The sequence below is a fragment of the Kogia breviceps genome, chromosome 19 (genome assembly GCF_026419965.1).
Source record: "Kogia breviceps isolate mKogBre1 chromosome 19, mKogBre1 haplotype 1, whole genome shotgun sequence".
Lineage (NCBI taxonomy): Eukaryota > Metazoa > Chordata > Mammalia > Artiodactyla > Physeteridae > Kogia > Kogia breviceps.
In genome coordinates this window covers 57,458,175-57,475,097 of record NC_081328.1, presented here as the reverse complement: position 1 = coordinate 57,475,097, position 16,923 = coordinate 57,458,175, and the positions used below count along the sequence as shown (strand labels likewise).

The 16,923-nt window shown below is 55.9% G+C and overlaps 1 protein-coding gene across 11 annotated transcripts in view; it reads right to left on the bottom strand.

Moving 5' to 3' along the window:
* Positions 1 to 876: 876 nt before the first annotated feature.
* The window catches only part of PRKCA (protein kinase C alpha), a 355,119-nt gene continuing 339,072 nt past the window's right edge, over positions 877 to 16,923 (bottom strand). For 6 of the 11 annotated variants that reach the window (XM_067021352.1, XM_067021355.1, XM_067021349.1 and 3 more), the window contains one exon: positions 877 to 10,034. In XM_067021352.1, the coding sequence (XP_066877453.1) occupies positions 9,762 to 10,034 (273 nt within the window). In that variant the 3' untranslated portion in view covers positions 877 to 9,761. Of the gene's footprint in view, positions 10,035 to 10,285; positions 16,413 to 16,923 lie in introns of those variants that run through there. The other 5 variants (XM_059048527.2, XM_059048528.2, XM_067021350.1 and 2 more) reach the window with 1 other exon arrangement.

The window sequence follows — 16,923 nt, the reverse complement described above, 5'->3', positions numbered from 1 at the left end:
TCAGGAAACGAGCGGGCCCGCGGGCGCGCCCCCCGAGGGCGGGGCGCGGGCGGCGGCTCTGCCCGAGGCGCGCAGCTTGCGGGCGACCCCCCCGGCCCGGGGCCCGGGGCCCGCTTCCCGCGCCGGCGGAACGGACAGGCCTCTGCTTCTCTTCAGCCGCTGCCTGCGTTGGCCCGTCAGTTACGTGGCTTCTTGTCGTCAGGGGCGAACCAGGGCCACCTGAGGCGAAAGCCCCGGCCGGCGGGACGGGCTCCGCCCGTTCTGAGTCACGGCCCGGCCCGGGGAGGGCGCGGAGCCTCGGCGAGGCCCCGAAATCACTCAGGGCCCGTGGGGCCGAACGATCCTGCTGCCTCCGCAGAGGATTCCGCCGTGTGTCTTCGGCCTAATAAAAGTTCCCAGCACCTCCTCTCTGGCCTTTCACCTTTCCTCCAGAGCCGGCTTACTGTCTCCCGCGCTGCGTTGCTTTGCTGCAAATCCTCGCGGCTGCGGCGGTGGGGTTTGCTGCTGAGCCCGGGGCACGGGCTCCTGCGGCGGGTCCGGCGGCGAGACGCGCTCTCTCTCTCAGAGCGGAGGAAGCCTCTTCGATGTCGAGCTCGTGTCCGCCGACCGCCCCCTCGCGGGCCCCGCACGCCGCGGAAGGTTGCCCGAGGCAGCCCGCAGGAGGGGCCCCAGCCGGGACTCGGCGCGCCCCGCCCGGGCTCTCGCTTAAACCAGCCGGCGGCAAGGCGGCTCGAGCCCCCGGGCTCGGCTTACACCACGAACAGAGCACGCATCCCCTGGGGCACTAGAGGGCCCATGGTTACCCCACGTCGGCCCCGGATGCCGCTCTGCCAGCGGGAGGAGCCCGCCGTGGCGGCCACGTGGGCCGCGGGCGTGCCGGGCGTCCCCGGGGAGCTGCGCGGCCGCTGGACCGCGGGAAGCGCCTGCCCGGCCGGCCCCCCCAGAGGCGAGCTTCCTTTGCCCCTCTCGTTGACGACGGCTGGGGAGCTTGGTGTCACCTGGCTTCCCTCCTCGGCCGTGGGTGACTGGGCCACAGGTGGGAGCCCGACCCCCAGCAGTCAGTCCACGGGCTTGCTGGGGACCAACGGCACGGCCTGACCCAAAAGGGCCCCAGGCCAGCGTGGTTGGTTGGAACTTTGAGAAGAGAGACGAGTAGAGGGGCCGGAGCACATGGAGAAGGTTGCATGCCGGCGCCTCCGTGTGTGCACCTCTCTCGAGATGGCAAAATTACAGCAGCGGGCAAAGACCTGTGGTTGTAGGGCGGTGGCCGCGAAGAGGTGAGTATAAAGTAGCAAAAGGGAGTTTCTTTCTGGAAGAAACAGCTCTTGATCTCGAACATGGTGGTGGTTACGTGACTCTATACACGCGGTATATCACGCGCGCACACACACACTCCCGGCACATAAGTCTTGACGTGCGGTTTTTTATTTTATTTTATTTCCTTAGGAAACGAATCCCCACAGCAGAATTGCTGTGTGCAGGCACATTCTTAAGAGTCTTGTTACCTGGTGCCGAATCGCCCTCCAGAAGAACCGCGCCGATTTATATGCCACCCGCAGCGCACGAGAGGGCTGGCTTCCCCAAGTCTTGCCAAAATTGGGTTTTAATCCTCAAAGAAGGCTTAATCTTTGCCTAGTTGATAGATAAAACTTGGTATCTCATGGTTTGTTTTCCTCCAGGAATTCTAAATTCTTGAACCAGGTTGGACCACATAATTGGCTACTTACCCGGAGATTTGGGTTTATTTATTTTTTAATTTATTTATCGGTCACCTTCATGAAGCTGCATTTCAAGGTTAAGCCCCTAACTTGATAAAGGTCACTAAAGAAAGGCCATGTGAAATTTGCTACTGCATTTATTTTTTTTTAATCCCCCAATATTGTAGAGGACATCACTTCTTATATCGCTCACTCTGTCTTCCATGTCATAAAATCACCCCCAAGAATTTCCTCTGGGATTCAGTGCTAGGAGAGGCTTTCTCTCCTAGAGGAATATATATGCTTCCTCTTTTCCAGTTGTGAGAATGCTATAGCTGAACATGGTTCCCAATTTTTTTGGCTGCTAGGAAATACAAAGCCAAGTATGAGGGTCAAACAGCAATTTTGTTAACTCTTATGGGAAATATATTTATGTTTTTATTGTCTTTGGTCCCGACCTTCTGATTTTATTTTATTATTCACTTGGAGTGTTTTACTTGTAAGCCATTTCAAACCCCGTGGACAGAGGCAAAAGCCCACACTTCTCTGGACTCTCAGCTCCGATACTCATCGCCACCTGAATACATAGCCCAGACCTGGCATCTGATATACTGCTCACGTAAATATTCGTTGGATGAATTAAGGAAGGAACTTGACAACAAACCAACAACAGCATTGACATTGATTGAATAGAAATGCAAGTTACCAGCTGAGCCAAGAGCAAGAAAATGTTACCAGGGAAAGTAGAACTTCAAGAAGCAAAACAGAAGGAAAAAAGTACCAAGAGTCTCAAAAATGTTCAGTCATTCTATTTCTGGGAACCCAACTGAGGAAATGATCCAAAATGTATTCAAAATTTTAGGAACAAAGATGTTCATTGCTGAGTTGTTCAAAATAATTAAAAAACTGGAAACAACCTAAAGTCCAGTAATAGGGGAATTAGTAAGAAAACTAAGGTAGTAGCCATTTAAAATACTCAGTACAAAGAGTTCTAATGACTTGAAGGAAAAAAATGTATGCAGTATTACATGAAAAAGCAGGATACGGAATTGTATCCTCATCACGTTCCCACAATGTAAGACAACGCACACAGAAGGGAGGAAGTTAACTACGCTGTGATCAGTGGTTATCTCTAGGCGGTGTGATGAGGGGTAAATTTTATTATTTTATCTTGGCTTTTCTATATTTTCCAAATTTCCAATAACGAGCATGTATCTTATAATAAAAGGCTTGATTAAAAATAGAAAAAAAGGGCTTCCCTGGTGGCACAGCAGTTGAGAGTCCGCCTGCCGATGCGGGGGACACGGGTTCGTGACCCGGTCCGGGAGGATCCCACGTGCCGCGGGGCGGCTGGGCCCGTGAGCCACCACTACTGAGCCTGCGCATCCGGAGCCTGTGCTCCGCAACGGGAGAGGCCGCAAGAGTGAGAGGCCCGCGTACTACAAAAAAATAAAAATAAAAAAGACACAAAGCAATAGCAAGACTTACTGAAATGCCTTTTGGGACAAGAGTCTCATTCCATCAAAGCGCAACTAAAGTGGTTTCTTGCTTCTGTTCCTGACAGTGGTCACTGCCCTGGAAGGCTCACCTGCCTATGACGTGGTGTTGTAAATATGTCCCCAAATCCAAGGTGGCTCTTGCCCTCTTCCCTTGAGTATGGGCTAGACGGAGTGACTTGCTGCTAAGAAATAGCACATGGTGGAAGTGAGGATGTGTATCATCCAAGATTGATGGTCAAAGGCATCGCTTCTTTCTTGCTGAGTCTTGGATCATTCGCTTTGGGGGAAGCCAGCTGCCCTGTTGTCAGACATTCGAGCAGCGCTATGGAGACCCGAGGGGTGAGAAGCTGAGGCCTCATGTCAATGGTCATGAGACTGAGCCTTCTTGGAAGCTGACACTTCAGCCCCAGCCAAGCCTTCAGATAACGGCAGCCCTGAGTAACACCTGGACCACAACCTCATGAGAGACCCTGAGCCAGTCCACCCAGCTAGGTCGCTACCAAATTCCTGACCCACTGAAACTGTGAGATAATAAATGTTTGTTGTTTTAAGTTGCTAATTTTTGGAGTAATTTGTTATGCAGCAGTAGATAACTAATACACATGGTAACTGTTAGCTCTACACGCAGGTGTGTAGGGTGTATGAGTACGTATGAAAATTTGAAATGATTCAGTTGGGTAAAAATTCGAATTCGTGGTTTCCTTTACTTCTTACTGCATTTTGACAATATGTATCAAAAGCCCTGAAAAGGCTCATAGCCACTGACCAAAGATTCCAACTTTGGGGGGACTTCCCTGGTGGTCCAGTGGGTAAGACTCTGCGCTCCCAATGCAGGAGGCCCGGGTTCTATCCCTGGTCAGGGAACTAGATCCCGCGTGCCGTAATGAAGAGCCTGCATGCTGCAACGAAGAGCCTGCGTGCCGCAATGAAGATCCCACATGCCGCAACTAAGACCCCATGCAGCCAAAATAAAAAAAAAAAGATTCCAACTTTTTGAAATTTATCCTAAGGACGTGGAATCTTCCCACAAGAATATAATTCCAAGAGCAGGGATTTTGTTGGTTTGGTTTATTGCTGTATCCCCAAGATCCAGAATAGTACCTGGTCCATACTAGGGGCTCAATAAATATTTTTTGAATGAAAGAAAGAATGAATGAAATACTGGTTAAGTGTGTAAAGATATAAAGATTAGAACATTCATCACAGTGTTGTTTATGATAGAAAAAGTTGAGAACCTCCTAATTGTTAGGACATGAGGCTGAAAGTAAGTGATGGGTTAGGAGTCATTATAATGCATATGTACAAAATGGAATATTATACAGCTCTTAAAAACAAGACAGTTATGTGGAAAGATCTATATTTTGTAGTGGAATCTTTCTTAGTTGATGTCCCCTGAATGACATAACTGAATGACTGAATGGATTAACGGACTTGTTTTTTTCTCTGCAAAACACTAAATAATGCCCATGACATGCTGAACATCTTCTTTTCTCTGTGGAATTGTGTTCTCACTGTGACTTAGCACAAATCAGCCAACTTATTCCCCAAACATTTGATGCGGCTATATTGTTTTTTAGTTAAATAATTTAAGCAAATGCCTCAGAAACTGAAGATATACGAGTGCAAAGAACAGAATTGTTTTAATGAAGACACAATAGAATGTTTAAGAAGGATAATAAAGATGAGTTTTTTAAAACGGCTCTAGAGCTAGTTGTGGGCAAGGCTACTACAAAAGACTAGAAAATATTGCAAACATCAAGAAGGACTTTGCATTCAGGTTGCTTTGTGAATATTTTGCTTTTCTTCAAATAACCTCGGCTTCTCTTGTTGCAGAGCATAGGCTGTAGGCACGCGGGCTTCAGTAGTTGTGGCATGTGGGCTCAGTAGTTGTGGCGCACAGGCTTAGCTGCTCCGTGGCGTGTGGGATCTTCCCGGACCGGGGCTCGAACCCGTGTCCCCTGCATTGGCAGGCGGATTCTTAACCACTGCGCCACCAGGGAAGCCCGTATGAAGCATTTTAAGTATGACAGTGGTTATCTTGGGATGGGGAGGTTTTCTTTCTCCTATCTGTATTAGCTACAGGAATCAGGTGTTATTTTGGTAAATTTTCTGAAAAGTACAAACACCCCCAGAGTATTCTGCTCCCCCCCCCCAAGTCCAACCTTTCCTCCCTGGGCTGCCCTTTGCCAAAGAAATCAGCTTTTCCCAGTTGACAAGGTCTCTGGCCACTAGCTGATGCTGCCCCCGCGCAGCCAGCCTTGACTCTCCCTCCCCCGTGCCCTGCGGGTCACCTGCACTCACTACTTCCATTTGTTTTTGACCTCTGGGAGGTCTCAATACCAGGGCTGTCCTGTGGGGGGAGGGCGACCCCAGAGCCAGCCCCCGCTGCCTGCCAGCTGGCTCCTTCCTCTGGGCTTCTCCAGGCGACAGCCAGCCAGGTGGGGCGGCTGCAAAGGGACCTGCTGGGTTTTGAGAACAGCAGTGCTATTTTTCTCTCTCTACCCACACCCAGAGAGCTCAAAAAAAAATCAGATGAAGGTGGGAGAGAGGCTTCCAGAAACAGTTACACAAGGACCTCTGGTCTCATAGGCATCAGAGTCAGATGAGAACAGGAAACTTCCCTTGGTGATAGGGTGGGCTTTGCAGGAAGCCGTAAGGGGGGAGGGCCCCCGGGAAGGTCCCGCACACCCCAGCCAGGCTGCCTCTTTGGTGCCCTAAGGGTTCAAGGTCAGAAAGGACAGAGAAACCTCGCTGTGATGCTTAGGAGTTACAGAACCGGAAACCAGTTAATTAACCTGGGTGTCAGTTTCCCCATCTGTAAGGTGTGAACAACGGCTTCTATTTTGCAGACGTGCCATGGGGACTAAAGGAGATGATTACGTGGGAATTATGCAGCGAGCACTGGATACAAGTCAGTCCTTCCCCTCCCACCTGTTTACTGATTTCCGTGTGGTTTTGACCCCTCCCACCCATCCTTTCCTCCATCAGACCACAGCCTCCCGCCTCCTCCTCCAGGAAGGCCCCCAGCGTGGCTCACATCTGTGCTCTTCCATTTGGCTAGGTCTGCCTGGTGTTGCTCGCCTGGGAATTGTTCTTTAATCTCTCTGGACTTCGCTTTCCTCTTCTGTAAGATGGGCACAGTAGATAGGCGCCACCTCAAGGAGTCACTGTGGGCTTTAAAGATTCACTTAAGGTAACCAGAGGAGTGCCTGGCATGCTTTTGGTACTGTGTGTGTGTGTGTGTGTGTGTGTGTGATCTGCATTGTACTTTTATTTTTCTGCCTTTTCCCTCCATCTGTTGAGTCCACCACTAGCTCTTCCTGTTCTTTAGAACCAAATTGTATTTACCCCTCTCCTGCCTAGAATAGGCCTCTCTGCAATGTATTTATTGAATTGGCTTTTTAAAAAAAGCATCTCAGGGAGACATCCTGTTCTGCTTTCTTAGAGCCAAAGCACTGCTTGCGCCCTCCCCGCAGGCTCCGCTCTGCTCCCCGCCCATGATGTGGGCTGTTGCCTTTGCCTGTGTGTGTTAGCATTTCAGTTGAACCAGGATCTCACCCCAGAGCACGCGACAGGCTGGAGGAGAGGAAGCTCAGGGCTGTCAATCGCCCAAGTGTAACCGCAGCAGCCGGTGCCTCGAGGTGCTGGCTGATGGCACAGATTGACAGTTTGGGTTTCCTCGGCCCGTGAAGGGCACTGAGAGCTGATCCTGAATTAATCCTCGTGTGCACGTCTTGTCTCCTGAATCAGCCTGCGAACACCTCGAGTGCACAGGCCGTGACACGGTTATGCTTTGGGTCACAGCTTGCCAGGCTCAGAGTAGTCTTGGCATCCATTCACTCATTTATTCATGCAACTAACGTTTTTTCGTGGCTCCTCCCCTCCTCCCGTGGCTCCTCCCCCTCCCCCGTGGCCCCTACTACGTGTGAAGTACTATTCTAGGTGCTGGGATCCAGCAGCGAATGGGATGGACCAGCTCGGTTTTCTTGTAGAGCTTATATTCTGATGGGAAAGGGCACACGCACGCACATGCACACACACACGCACACACACACACGCACACGCACAGAGGAGTGAATAATCAAGCCAGCACTTTTCTGAGCTCACCTCCTGCCCATTGAATTCATGTGCCACGAGCCAGATTGTATGAGGCTGGAGGGTAGGGGGGAAAGTTTGCGTTTACCCCGAGGGTCGCGGGAAGCCACGGGAGGGCTTTAAGCAGGGCAAGGACCTGCTCCGACAAGGTCACGCTGGCTGATGCACAGAGGGCCGTGGGGCGGGGGTCAGGGGCGGCCTCAGGAGCGAGGCGGGGAGACCGGTGGACATGGGTGGAAGTGGGTGGCCTGGGGGCCCCTTTCAGAGCACGGTTCTCAGCAGCAGCACTGCTGCCATTTGGGGCTGGATCAGCCTTTGCTGTGAGGGCCGCCCCGCGTGTTGTAGAATGTTTAGTACCATCCCTGGCCTTTGGCTTTTACCTACTAGACGCCAGTAGCCCCTCTCTCCGGCTGTGGCAGCCAAAAACGTCTCAAGACATCGCCAGACGTCTGCCCGGGGGCAAAACTGCCCCCGGCAGCGAAGCACGGCTTTCGGGTAGACCCAGCAGGTCTTGCCGGTGGGCTGGATGTAAGTGGGCTGAGCTAGACACAGGCTGGCGCTGGACGCAGGACAATCAGAGAAGCCGCTGCCACCGCAAGGTGCGCTGCCCACCGTTTCGGGGCAGGGACAGCGGGGCGGGGAGCCTCTGAAGCCAGAGCGACACGGGCTCAGGTTCCCCCGTGTTACGCTTTCTCTCTGCCTCTTTCAACAGCGGTTCGCTGCTCAGCGCGGCGTGGGCACCCTCCGCCCGCTCCCCCCACCCTCCCGCGCAGAGCGGCACGGGGGGCGGGGCGGCTGAGCCCGGGGCGCCTCCAGGCTCGTCAGTGGCCTTCCGTCTCCCTCCCTCGCCACTCAGCCGCCCCTTCTCGCGAGGACCCGAGCCCTGTTTACCGAACCCCTCACGCTGGGCACACGCCCCCAGCAGCCCTGCTCCTGGAGGCCGAGGCCGGCTCAGTGTCGACCTTCCCACCGGGGACCCCCCGATCGGCTGGCACGGCGGCCCCGTTTCTCAAGAAGGACTGAAGGAGAGAAGCCGAAGCCGTGCTCTTGCTGCAGCCCTGGCCCGGCTTGGCCTTGGGGGCCTCGCGCCGGGGCTCCCGCCGGGTCGTGAGAGCTGACGGGAGACGCTCCACACAGACCCCAGGCCCTGGGGCCGCACCGTCATAAGCAGCGCCTTTTGCTCGCGAGGAAACTGAGGCCCCGGGGGACACAAACAACTCGGCCCCGGTCGGGCGGCTACCACCAGGGCGAGGCCCGCGGGATGGCTGCAGAGCTTCGCTCTCAACCGTCCCCTGGGCTGCCTCTCCGGGGGTGGGAGGTGCAGGGTGAAGCGGGGAGAAGCTCACGGGCGTGGATGCACCGGAGGAGGTGGCCACGGGCACCAGGCCCACGAGAGGATGGGGCACGAGGGGGACGGGGAGGAGCCACGGGGGCCACCCTCTGAGTTGGCTCAGCCGTGAGCTGCCAGCCCAGCCAGACCCCCACCTGGGTCGTAGGTACCAGGGGTGTGTGTCTGGAGGGCCGGGGACAGGCTTCCCGGGCAGCCGGGAGCCGCGATCTCGAGCTTAATGATGCATCAAGTCCTGACCTCCTGGTGTTCAGGCCACCCCCTAGGCCTCCGTGGCGCCAGGAGGCCCTGCCCACCTGATCTCGCTGGGCCTTGGGGTTGCCCCGCGGGCTGAATCGCGGGGGCCGAGCTAGGCCCCCCCTGTGGCCCAGCTGCTCCGACGATGCTGCTCTGCTCGGTGCCGGGTGCGCGCGCCCCCTCCCGCGTCGCAGTCAAAGGGAAAGAGAGCGCACACGGGGCTGAGCCTGACGCAACCACGGAAAGTCAAACAGCACCTGGCGGGAGCGAGGGCGGAGGCTGAAAGGCCACTTTACGCCGCCCTGCACGTGGCCGCTTTGCCAGGCAGCAGGGTTGCGGGCAACCAGCCCCGGGGGAAGCTCAGGGCCGGCCCAGGAGCCCGCGACCACCGGCCGCCCCCTCACCGCGCTCCTTGCCGCTCGTCATCTAAACCGGCCGCGGGAAGGTCCGGACCTCGCGGCGGACGCAGGGGGCCTCCGGCAGCTTCGGGGGACGGGACGTCCGTCAGCCCCGTGGGCACCGGCCCTTGGCTCATGCAGCGAGCGGGCTGGGGCAGGATCCCGAGGCAGGGACCGCGGGGCAGGGCAGGTGGCGAGGGGGCGGGATCGGTGACCCCGAGAGCGTGAGTGGGGAGCAGCCCCCCAAAAGGAGGTGAGCGCCCGAGCCAAGACCGCCGCGGCTTTTCCGGAAGTAGTGAGATTGGCTCGTTTCGTTTCCTTTCGTTCTGCCGCGGCTTTTCCGGAAGTAGAGTGATCTGCTCGTTTCGTTTCGTTCTCTCGGTCTTTAATTCTTTTTGAGGCCAATCTGCTCAAGAGTGTAGAGCTGTAAGACACTGGGTATTCTGGAAGGCTCCCTGTTTCCCATGTGAACATTTCCCCCGGTTTTTCACCCGTGAGTAAGCACGGGGTGAAGGCTGCTGACGCTGAACGCACAGCGCAGCCGAGAGGCTGCGTGGCAAATGGCTGTTCCTGGAGAAAAACTCCCAAGACTTGAATTCCTTCCGGAGCCCTTCTTCCAGGGTGGGTCTCTGCCTTGGGACGACATCCTCACCAGCTGCTGCGTGTCCCGTGTAGTTTCGGGGTGTGGGGACCTGGCAGGCGGGGGCCACGCCAACCTTCCCGTCCGCGCTGTCCCCAATAGCTGGCACAGCCCTGGCCTCTGTAAAGGAAAGGCTAAGTGACCTGCCACCATTTTTATCCCCGTAACTGTCTGGGTTTCAATTCAAAGCAGGAAGTGTTTTAGGAAATAAAGACAGTGACCCTAAATGGAGAGGCACACACGACACAGATGAAAAGACAGCAGCGTCCACGGGGTGCACCCAGACTCAAAAGCTACACTTGCCAGGTGAACACGATGAAAAATAATTGTGACGCCACAGAGGGGTGCAAATGAGACCGAGGACACGAAGCAATGATCATTGTCTTTATTCATACACACTTGATTGCAAACTACAGTTAATGTATCTAACAAAGCGTATCATGCAAACAAAGATTAGAGGTTATATGAATTAGAGCAATGCAGTAATTTGTACATCCATTTCACCTGCGATAAACCAAATGTGATCTGACAGCTGAATGGCCTCTACGTTTTGCCAGCAGGTGTTTGACAGAAGGGAAAACTGCAACCTCCATCTCCTCCTCCTCCTCCTCCTCCTCCTCCTCCTCCTCCATACAACTTTGGGGTCTGATATAGGATCCTTTTCAAGAATGCTTTAAGCACGGCTTGTCCTTCAGCCCCACTCTCCCCCACGTTCATGTAGCAAAGCAGTGATTCCAAATGTTTCTGACCATCTACAAAAGACGTTCGAAAAGACCCTAACAGAAGAGATAGGAGGTGAATTTTTAGACTCAAAAGGATAACAGCCTTCATGGACGATTTTGAATAGTCCACTAACCCCCTCAAGAAAAGAATCACACTTTTCCAGGAAGAGTATCAACAAGAATCTACCAACAATCACAGGAATAAATACTCCTAAAGTGAAGCAGAGGGAACAAAGACAGAGCTGTTTAATCAGAAAATGCAAAGCCACCTTTTGTCTTAGTTTAGAAAAAAAGGTTCTTATAAAGTAGCATTGACAAGTAGGGTCCCGTCTACTCCCTAGAGACGATGCCAACGGGTACACTTGCCGCTTCTTTCTTGGGGATGTCGGGGTAGTTCTGAGTCGCCCAGGGACCAAGTTCTCGCAGGCTGTCACTGAGCTTTCACCATATATGCGAGACCTGGGGGCCCGTGGGGACGGGAGGCAGAGCTGAGGAGGCGCCCCCCCATCCCCACGCCAAAAGGTGGTCGCAGAGCCTCGCAGGGCAAGGAAATGGGAAAGCTATGCTAGAGCTGCATCTGGAAAGGGGACAATAAAGCCATCTTTCCCGTGTCCAAAAGTTCCTAGACTTTAGACAGCCGTCCCCAGAGTCTCATTAAAAACACGGAGGGCATCATTCTGCTAACACGTGCCACCGGGACTCCCAGTCATTGAGATGAGGATGCCTTACCCCGCTGGATGGGAAAATCCTGCAGTGGGGCTGCAGGACAGGGGCGCTCTAGCCGGCCCCAGCGGAGCCCTCCCACAGGCTCCGTGTGATTGGAATCTTACGAAACTGTCAGTGGTTTTATTTTAAAAACTCATTTCTAAGGAAGAATTGAGTTACTAAAGTTCTCTATAAAAAAGTACAAATAGCCCAGTATATTCAGATGTTCTGTTGGAATTAACACATTAATTTCTTCCATAAAGTTTCAAAAAAGTCTTTGGAACGTGTGGGCCTTAGTGTGGGTCATTTTAAGGCTGTTGGATGACTGAGTTGGACCTACAGTTATTAACTGACAGCCGATCACACAGATCAGAGGCCCTGGGATCCTAGGCGTCCCGCTCTCAACCCTCCTGACGAGCCCCTGACATTATCGGGTTAACAGAATTGTGGTCAACACCATTTCTACACGGCTGCCTTCACCCACGTGTAACTCAGGTAACCTTTCTAACGACAGAAGTATACAGCATTCCCTAGGTTTGCTGTATCAGCCCAAACGGGAAATGACAGAAATGTTGACAGTCGGTACATTTCATAGAAAGTAACCCAAGGAACTCAAGGAAAAGGTTTTAAAAATATTTCCCAGCACTCCCTGTCAAATTAGGGTGTGGCCACTGACAGCCAGAAGGCCTTCGCTGTTCCCGGGACCCTTTGAGTCTTCGCCTTGGGTCCCTGCCCCCTGCCCCGCGTCAGGTTCACGATGGTTCCTGACTCTTCAGTGCTGCCCCCGCCGGCCTTCGAGACGCAGGAGATGGTACAAGAGATAGGCGACTTCGTAAGACCAAGGTGAGGAAATGACTGTCAATGGTGTTTCCTTTCTGAGGCTCTTAAAAACATAAGACCCTCACTTTGTCCTCCCCTTCAGCACTGAGAAAACAAACTCCAGCAAAACACTCAAAGTCCTCCTGCTACGTGGAATCGGGGAGGTGGGGGGGGGGCCTGCAGTGTTAGTTGTTTTTGCTCTGTCCCCGCTCCCCACCTCCGACCCCCCGCTACAGGAAGCCACAGGGGAAAAGCGGGTGCGAGCCCACCTGCTGGACGCTTCGGCCCCGCCCAGGGAACCGGAGCAGATGCTGCTGGCGTTTGGGAGATGCTCGTGGAGGAGGCCCAGCAGACGCATCCGACACCGTCCCCGACGACGGCGAACTGCGCTCCCCCCGCCCCCCCGCACGCCCTCGCCTCCCCTCCCTCCTGGCTTCCTCCGCACTCACAGCCACTCTCCCCTAAACTCCTCGCCGACCACGGCTAAGGGCCACGGCTCAGGGGGGCTGGACAGTCGTTCTCTGAATCGCCGTGATCCGCGCCCTCACGCTCTCCCAGCTGACCACCTCAGCCCACGCTTCCGGACATCTCCTAACCCCCTGGCTCTCTCCCAAAACCCCAACAGGAAAGCCTAACCGTGTCTGAAGCCGTGAGCAGGCGGACGTTCCGCGCGAGCGTGAACAAGGCCGGAGCAGACGAGATGAAGAGCCACCGCTCGGGTCCTGGGGTCTCCTACGGACCCTCTGAATCGTCCCAGCCTCGAGCGAACCTCCCGCTGGCCTCTGCGGCCTGCACACCCCGTACTCTGCCCTCAACCCAAGCCCCTCGCGGGTCTGAACGCGACGCCTGAGGAGGGCCGCGGCCCCGGGGGGAGTCCCGCCTCTGAGCAGCCGCCCCCCCGGGGACGCTCACGGACCTTCTGCACGGCCTGTCACGCCACAGTGTCTGGCGGGGGCCCAGCTCGAGCTGGATCCCCCTGCGGGCCTGGCCCTCCGCGGGCCCCCGGCGACGCAGGCCGTGCCCGGGGCTGGCCCTTCCCGGGGCCCTGGTGGGCTGGGCCTTTCAGGGCCTCTTGTTACCCCCCCGGCCCCTTGGCAACGGCAGCCCCTTCCCCGTGGCTCTACTTTACGTGACTCCGTGAAGCGGGGGTGAAGCCACAGACCTTCACCAATCCATTCTGCTGACCGTTTCCAACATGCCGCGTGCTTCCAGCAGGGCTGTCTTGGGTCGCTCAGATTTTTTAAAAGCATTAGCTTCGGCCTACATGCGGGACACGGCAACGTGGCAACACTTCGCTGGCGCCGGGGCTTCACTGTTTCCCCGCGGGCTTGCCCTCCGGCCGGCCGGCCCTCAGGCAGAGTACGCGGCCCCCCAGGCACGGCATTGCCTTCAAAGCTTTGCCACACACTCAGAAAGCAGAAAAACCAGCTGGGGTGTTTCCTAGAGAAAGATGGATAATGTGGAAACGTGTCGCTGCGTGAAGGCCAGCGTGACCTGCCCGGGGCTTCGCCCGAGCCGGCAGCGAGGGGCTCGGGAACACATGGTCCGACCCCGTGGGCTCCTTTCTGGGACTTTCCTCACCTCTGGGGCTCAGCTGCGGATCTGCTGCTCCATTCTGGGGCAGGGTGACCGCCTCTCCTGCCTCTTAGGCTCTTTCTATACTTGGGTCCCTTTTCTATCGGACCAAACGAGGTGCACCTGGGGAAGATGCGGCCCCCGGACGCGCACGGACCCACATGGGGCCGCAGCTCCGCAGCCGGGGCCCCTCCGGAGCCCTTGAGCCTACGGTCCGTAAAAGGTGGCGGAAGAATTTGCTCTTTTCTGGTCTAACCTGTTCCCTAGCGCATCTCTTCCTCCAGTCAACGGTTCCCAGGATGGCCGAGGCCTCTCATCCCTAAGACCCCCCAGCGGTCGTGTGGCAGCTGAAAATCAGGCCGATAGCCCGAGAGTAAAAATGAGAGGACGCCTCGCTGGGACACGCTTTTGGGGAACGAGGGGGGCGACAGCAGCCCCCGTAAGGACTGAGAACCCTGTCCCTCGTAAACGTTCTTTCTGCCGCCGCCGACCGGCGCCCCTGAGGACCCCGCGCTGTGATGCTGTGTCCCACGGAAGTGCTCCTTACAAGACAGGGAAGGCCGCTTCTAGCAACGTCGGGGAGAGCGTCTGCTGCCAGCTCTGGGGCCTGGCTGCGCCTCACCAGGTGTGCACGTGCGCCGGCAGACGGCCGGGCGCGCCGGGGACGGCGGGGCGGACAGCCCGCTGCCGGGGCATCCGCACACCCGTGCCAGGAAGGGCATATCCTCCCGTCCCTCCTACGCCGAGTCTCCAGCGGCAACAAGGCTGAAGGGAAGGACTAAACGAACAGAGTGCAGCCCGCGGGCCGTGACGACGCCCCATCTGCACGGACGTACGCCTCCTGCCACCGGAGGAGGAAGCGTGACCAAGGCGGCTGGGCTCAGAGGCTAAGAGGGAGTCTCGCCTCGACAGTCACCCCCCCGCCGCCCCGACGAAACTTTCGTCGGCAGGTAGGATCAAATATTTTTATGTGTATGTGTTCGTAAGCCTAATTGATCATGCAAAGTAGCCATTCACCTTCGAAGTCAGATCTACTGCAGTAAAAAATCAGTACGCCCGACGCAGCGCCAACGCGGGGGACGCACAGAGTCGGGGCGGGGAAGAGGAAGCAAGCGGCACAGAAGGGAGCTAACGCCGAGTCACAAAAGCCGACGAGAAGCCGGAGCCTCACGGATACAGCACAGTTGTGTCTTGTCAGGTTATTAGAATACTCTCCGTACTTGATACGATTATATCGATAACATAGATTCACTTGTCAGTGAGGTTTATTCTAAACATGCAAAATTCATTGCATGATGCCTTTGCAAAACATACGAAAATCCTCTAACCTCTCTGAGCTGATAGGCATCCAGGTTTCCTGTCCTACAGCTTCGGGCGTGTCATTCCACGTGAACCGGAAACGGGGGACCAAAACCGTGCTGTTCATGCCAAGAGGATGTGCGGGGCTGGAGACGTGAGGCAATCGGTTCTAGGGGCTGAAGGTAGAGTCCACACTTGGATTAACTTACTGTACATCGTACCCCCATATCAACACTGCAGCCTATTAAATAAATAAGTACAAAAGGGGGGGGAGGCGTACGCTCCGGCTTCTTAGGAAGTGGGCGGTGGGGGGGGCTTGGCTAACAACACTTGTGAGTCGTGGCATATGATCGCTGATGGCACCTGGATCCAGAGATTAAAAGGAACATCACACGCGCACTGACCTACCCTTGACCTCAAAGGATTTCACGCGCTCCTTTAGCGGAGTCCTTAGAAGATTTGGCCTCTTAAAAAGAAATGCAAGTACCGAGACAGTTATCGGCCAAGTAGGGTACAAGATGACAGGTGCCCCCGACACTCATCTGAGGTTTTCTTCCCCTCTTTTTCTAAACTGGTAACTGCTGGACCGTAACTGTGAGTGGGTTACGACTGTCAACATCTGGGAACAGTGAGCTTTTGCAGGTGGGACCGGCCTCCTCCCGGCCTCCCGGGCTCTAGGGACCGTTTGCATCGAGGCAGAGAACACGAGCAGCGGGTCTCCTGACGCCCCGGGCCCACCTCCCCCGGGCCCCGCCCTGCTCGCTCTCTGGGCTCCCCGTTCTCTGATTCCAAAGATGTCTTGGGTGGAGATGCCCCCGGCTCCCTGGACTGGGGCGGGTGCCTTTGAACATGTCTGGCTGGGGGGTCCGGATGGTAAGAATCAACAGAGGGTCTGGAAAACGTGTCAAGTTGTACCAAAACACCAAGAGGGGCAGAGTCTGTTTGCCTTCCAGGAAGGGTTAACCTACCGCCAGACGTGACCTCTACACAGTTAAACTGGATGCTGTGCGTGACATCATCTGCCGCCGAGACGACGCTCGTGGTTGTGAGAGACCCCGAACAGGCGACCACGCTTGGACTAATAACCCTACCGTTTTCAGGCCGCCACCTGGAAACAAGGCGGTGGCCTTCCAACGTTAGGGCTGAGGACCATCTCCCGCGGCGGGGGGCAGGGGGCAGGGGCTGGGGAGGCGCCTGTTCTCGGTGCTGAGTTTCATACTGTGCTCTGCAGGATGGGGTGCACGAACTGGGGGTTGACATAGGAGAACCCTTCAAAGTCAGACTGGTCGATGTTAGCGATGACCAGCTGATCGGGTGGCGTTAAGACAGGCTGCCCTCGCGTGAAGAACTTGTCAAAGTTCTCTGCTCCTTTGCCACACTGTGGAGAGAACAGAAAAAGAAGGAGAGGTCAGCAGGAATCACAGGCCCCAGGCAGCGGCTCTCTGGGCCTCTGCGGGGAGGGGCGTGGCCGGGGGCATCGGGGCTGGCCAGGCGGGAGGAGTTCCGGAGGGTTCGCAGGCCAACGGGACTCGAAAGCCAGGCAGAGCGGACGGTCACAGAGAGGCCCTCGCTGTAAACCATCCAGCAGCCTCGGCACGGACATCCCAGGCGGGAGGGCCGTGTGGCCGGGGAGGCGGCAGCGAGGCGACGGCCTCTTGGATTTCTCGTCCCATCGCAGAGCCGCGGGCACGGGGCCGCACGCGCGGGGCCGGCGGGCACACGTCCGCACTCAACGGCTGGCATGTGGGTGGAAATGCGGGCAGTGGCCCCTGAACCGAGAGGCTGGGACACCGTCTCAAGTCTGGTTCTTCGCAAGCGTATCTGTAATACGGCAAAAGCTGTGTTATTCTTGTCTTCCAACTGGGAGGTTCTAGAAGATCTCAGCACCG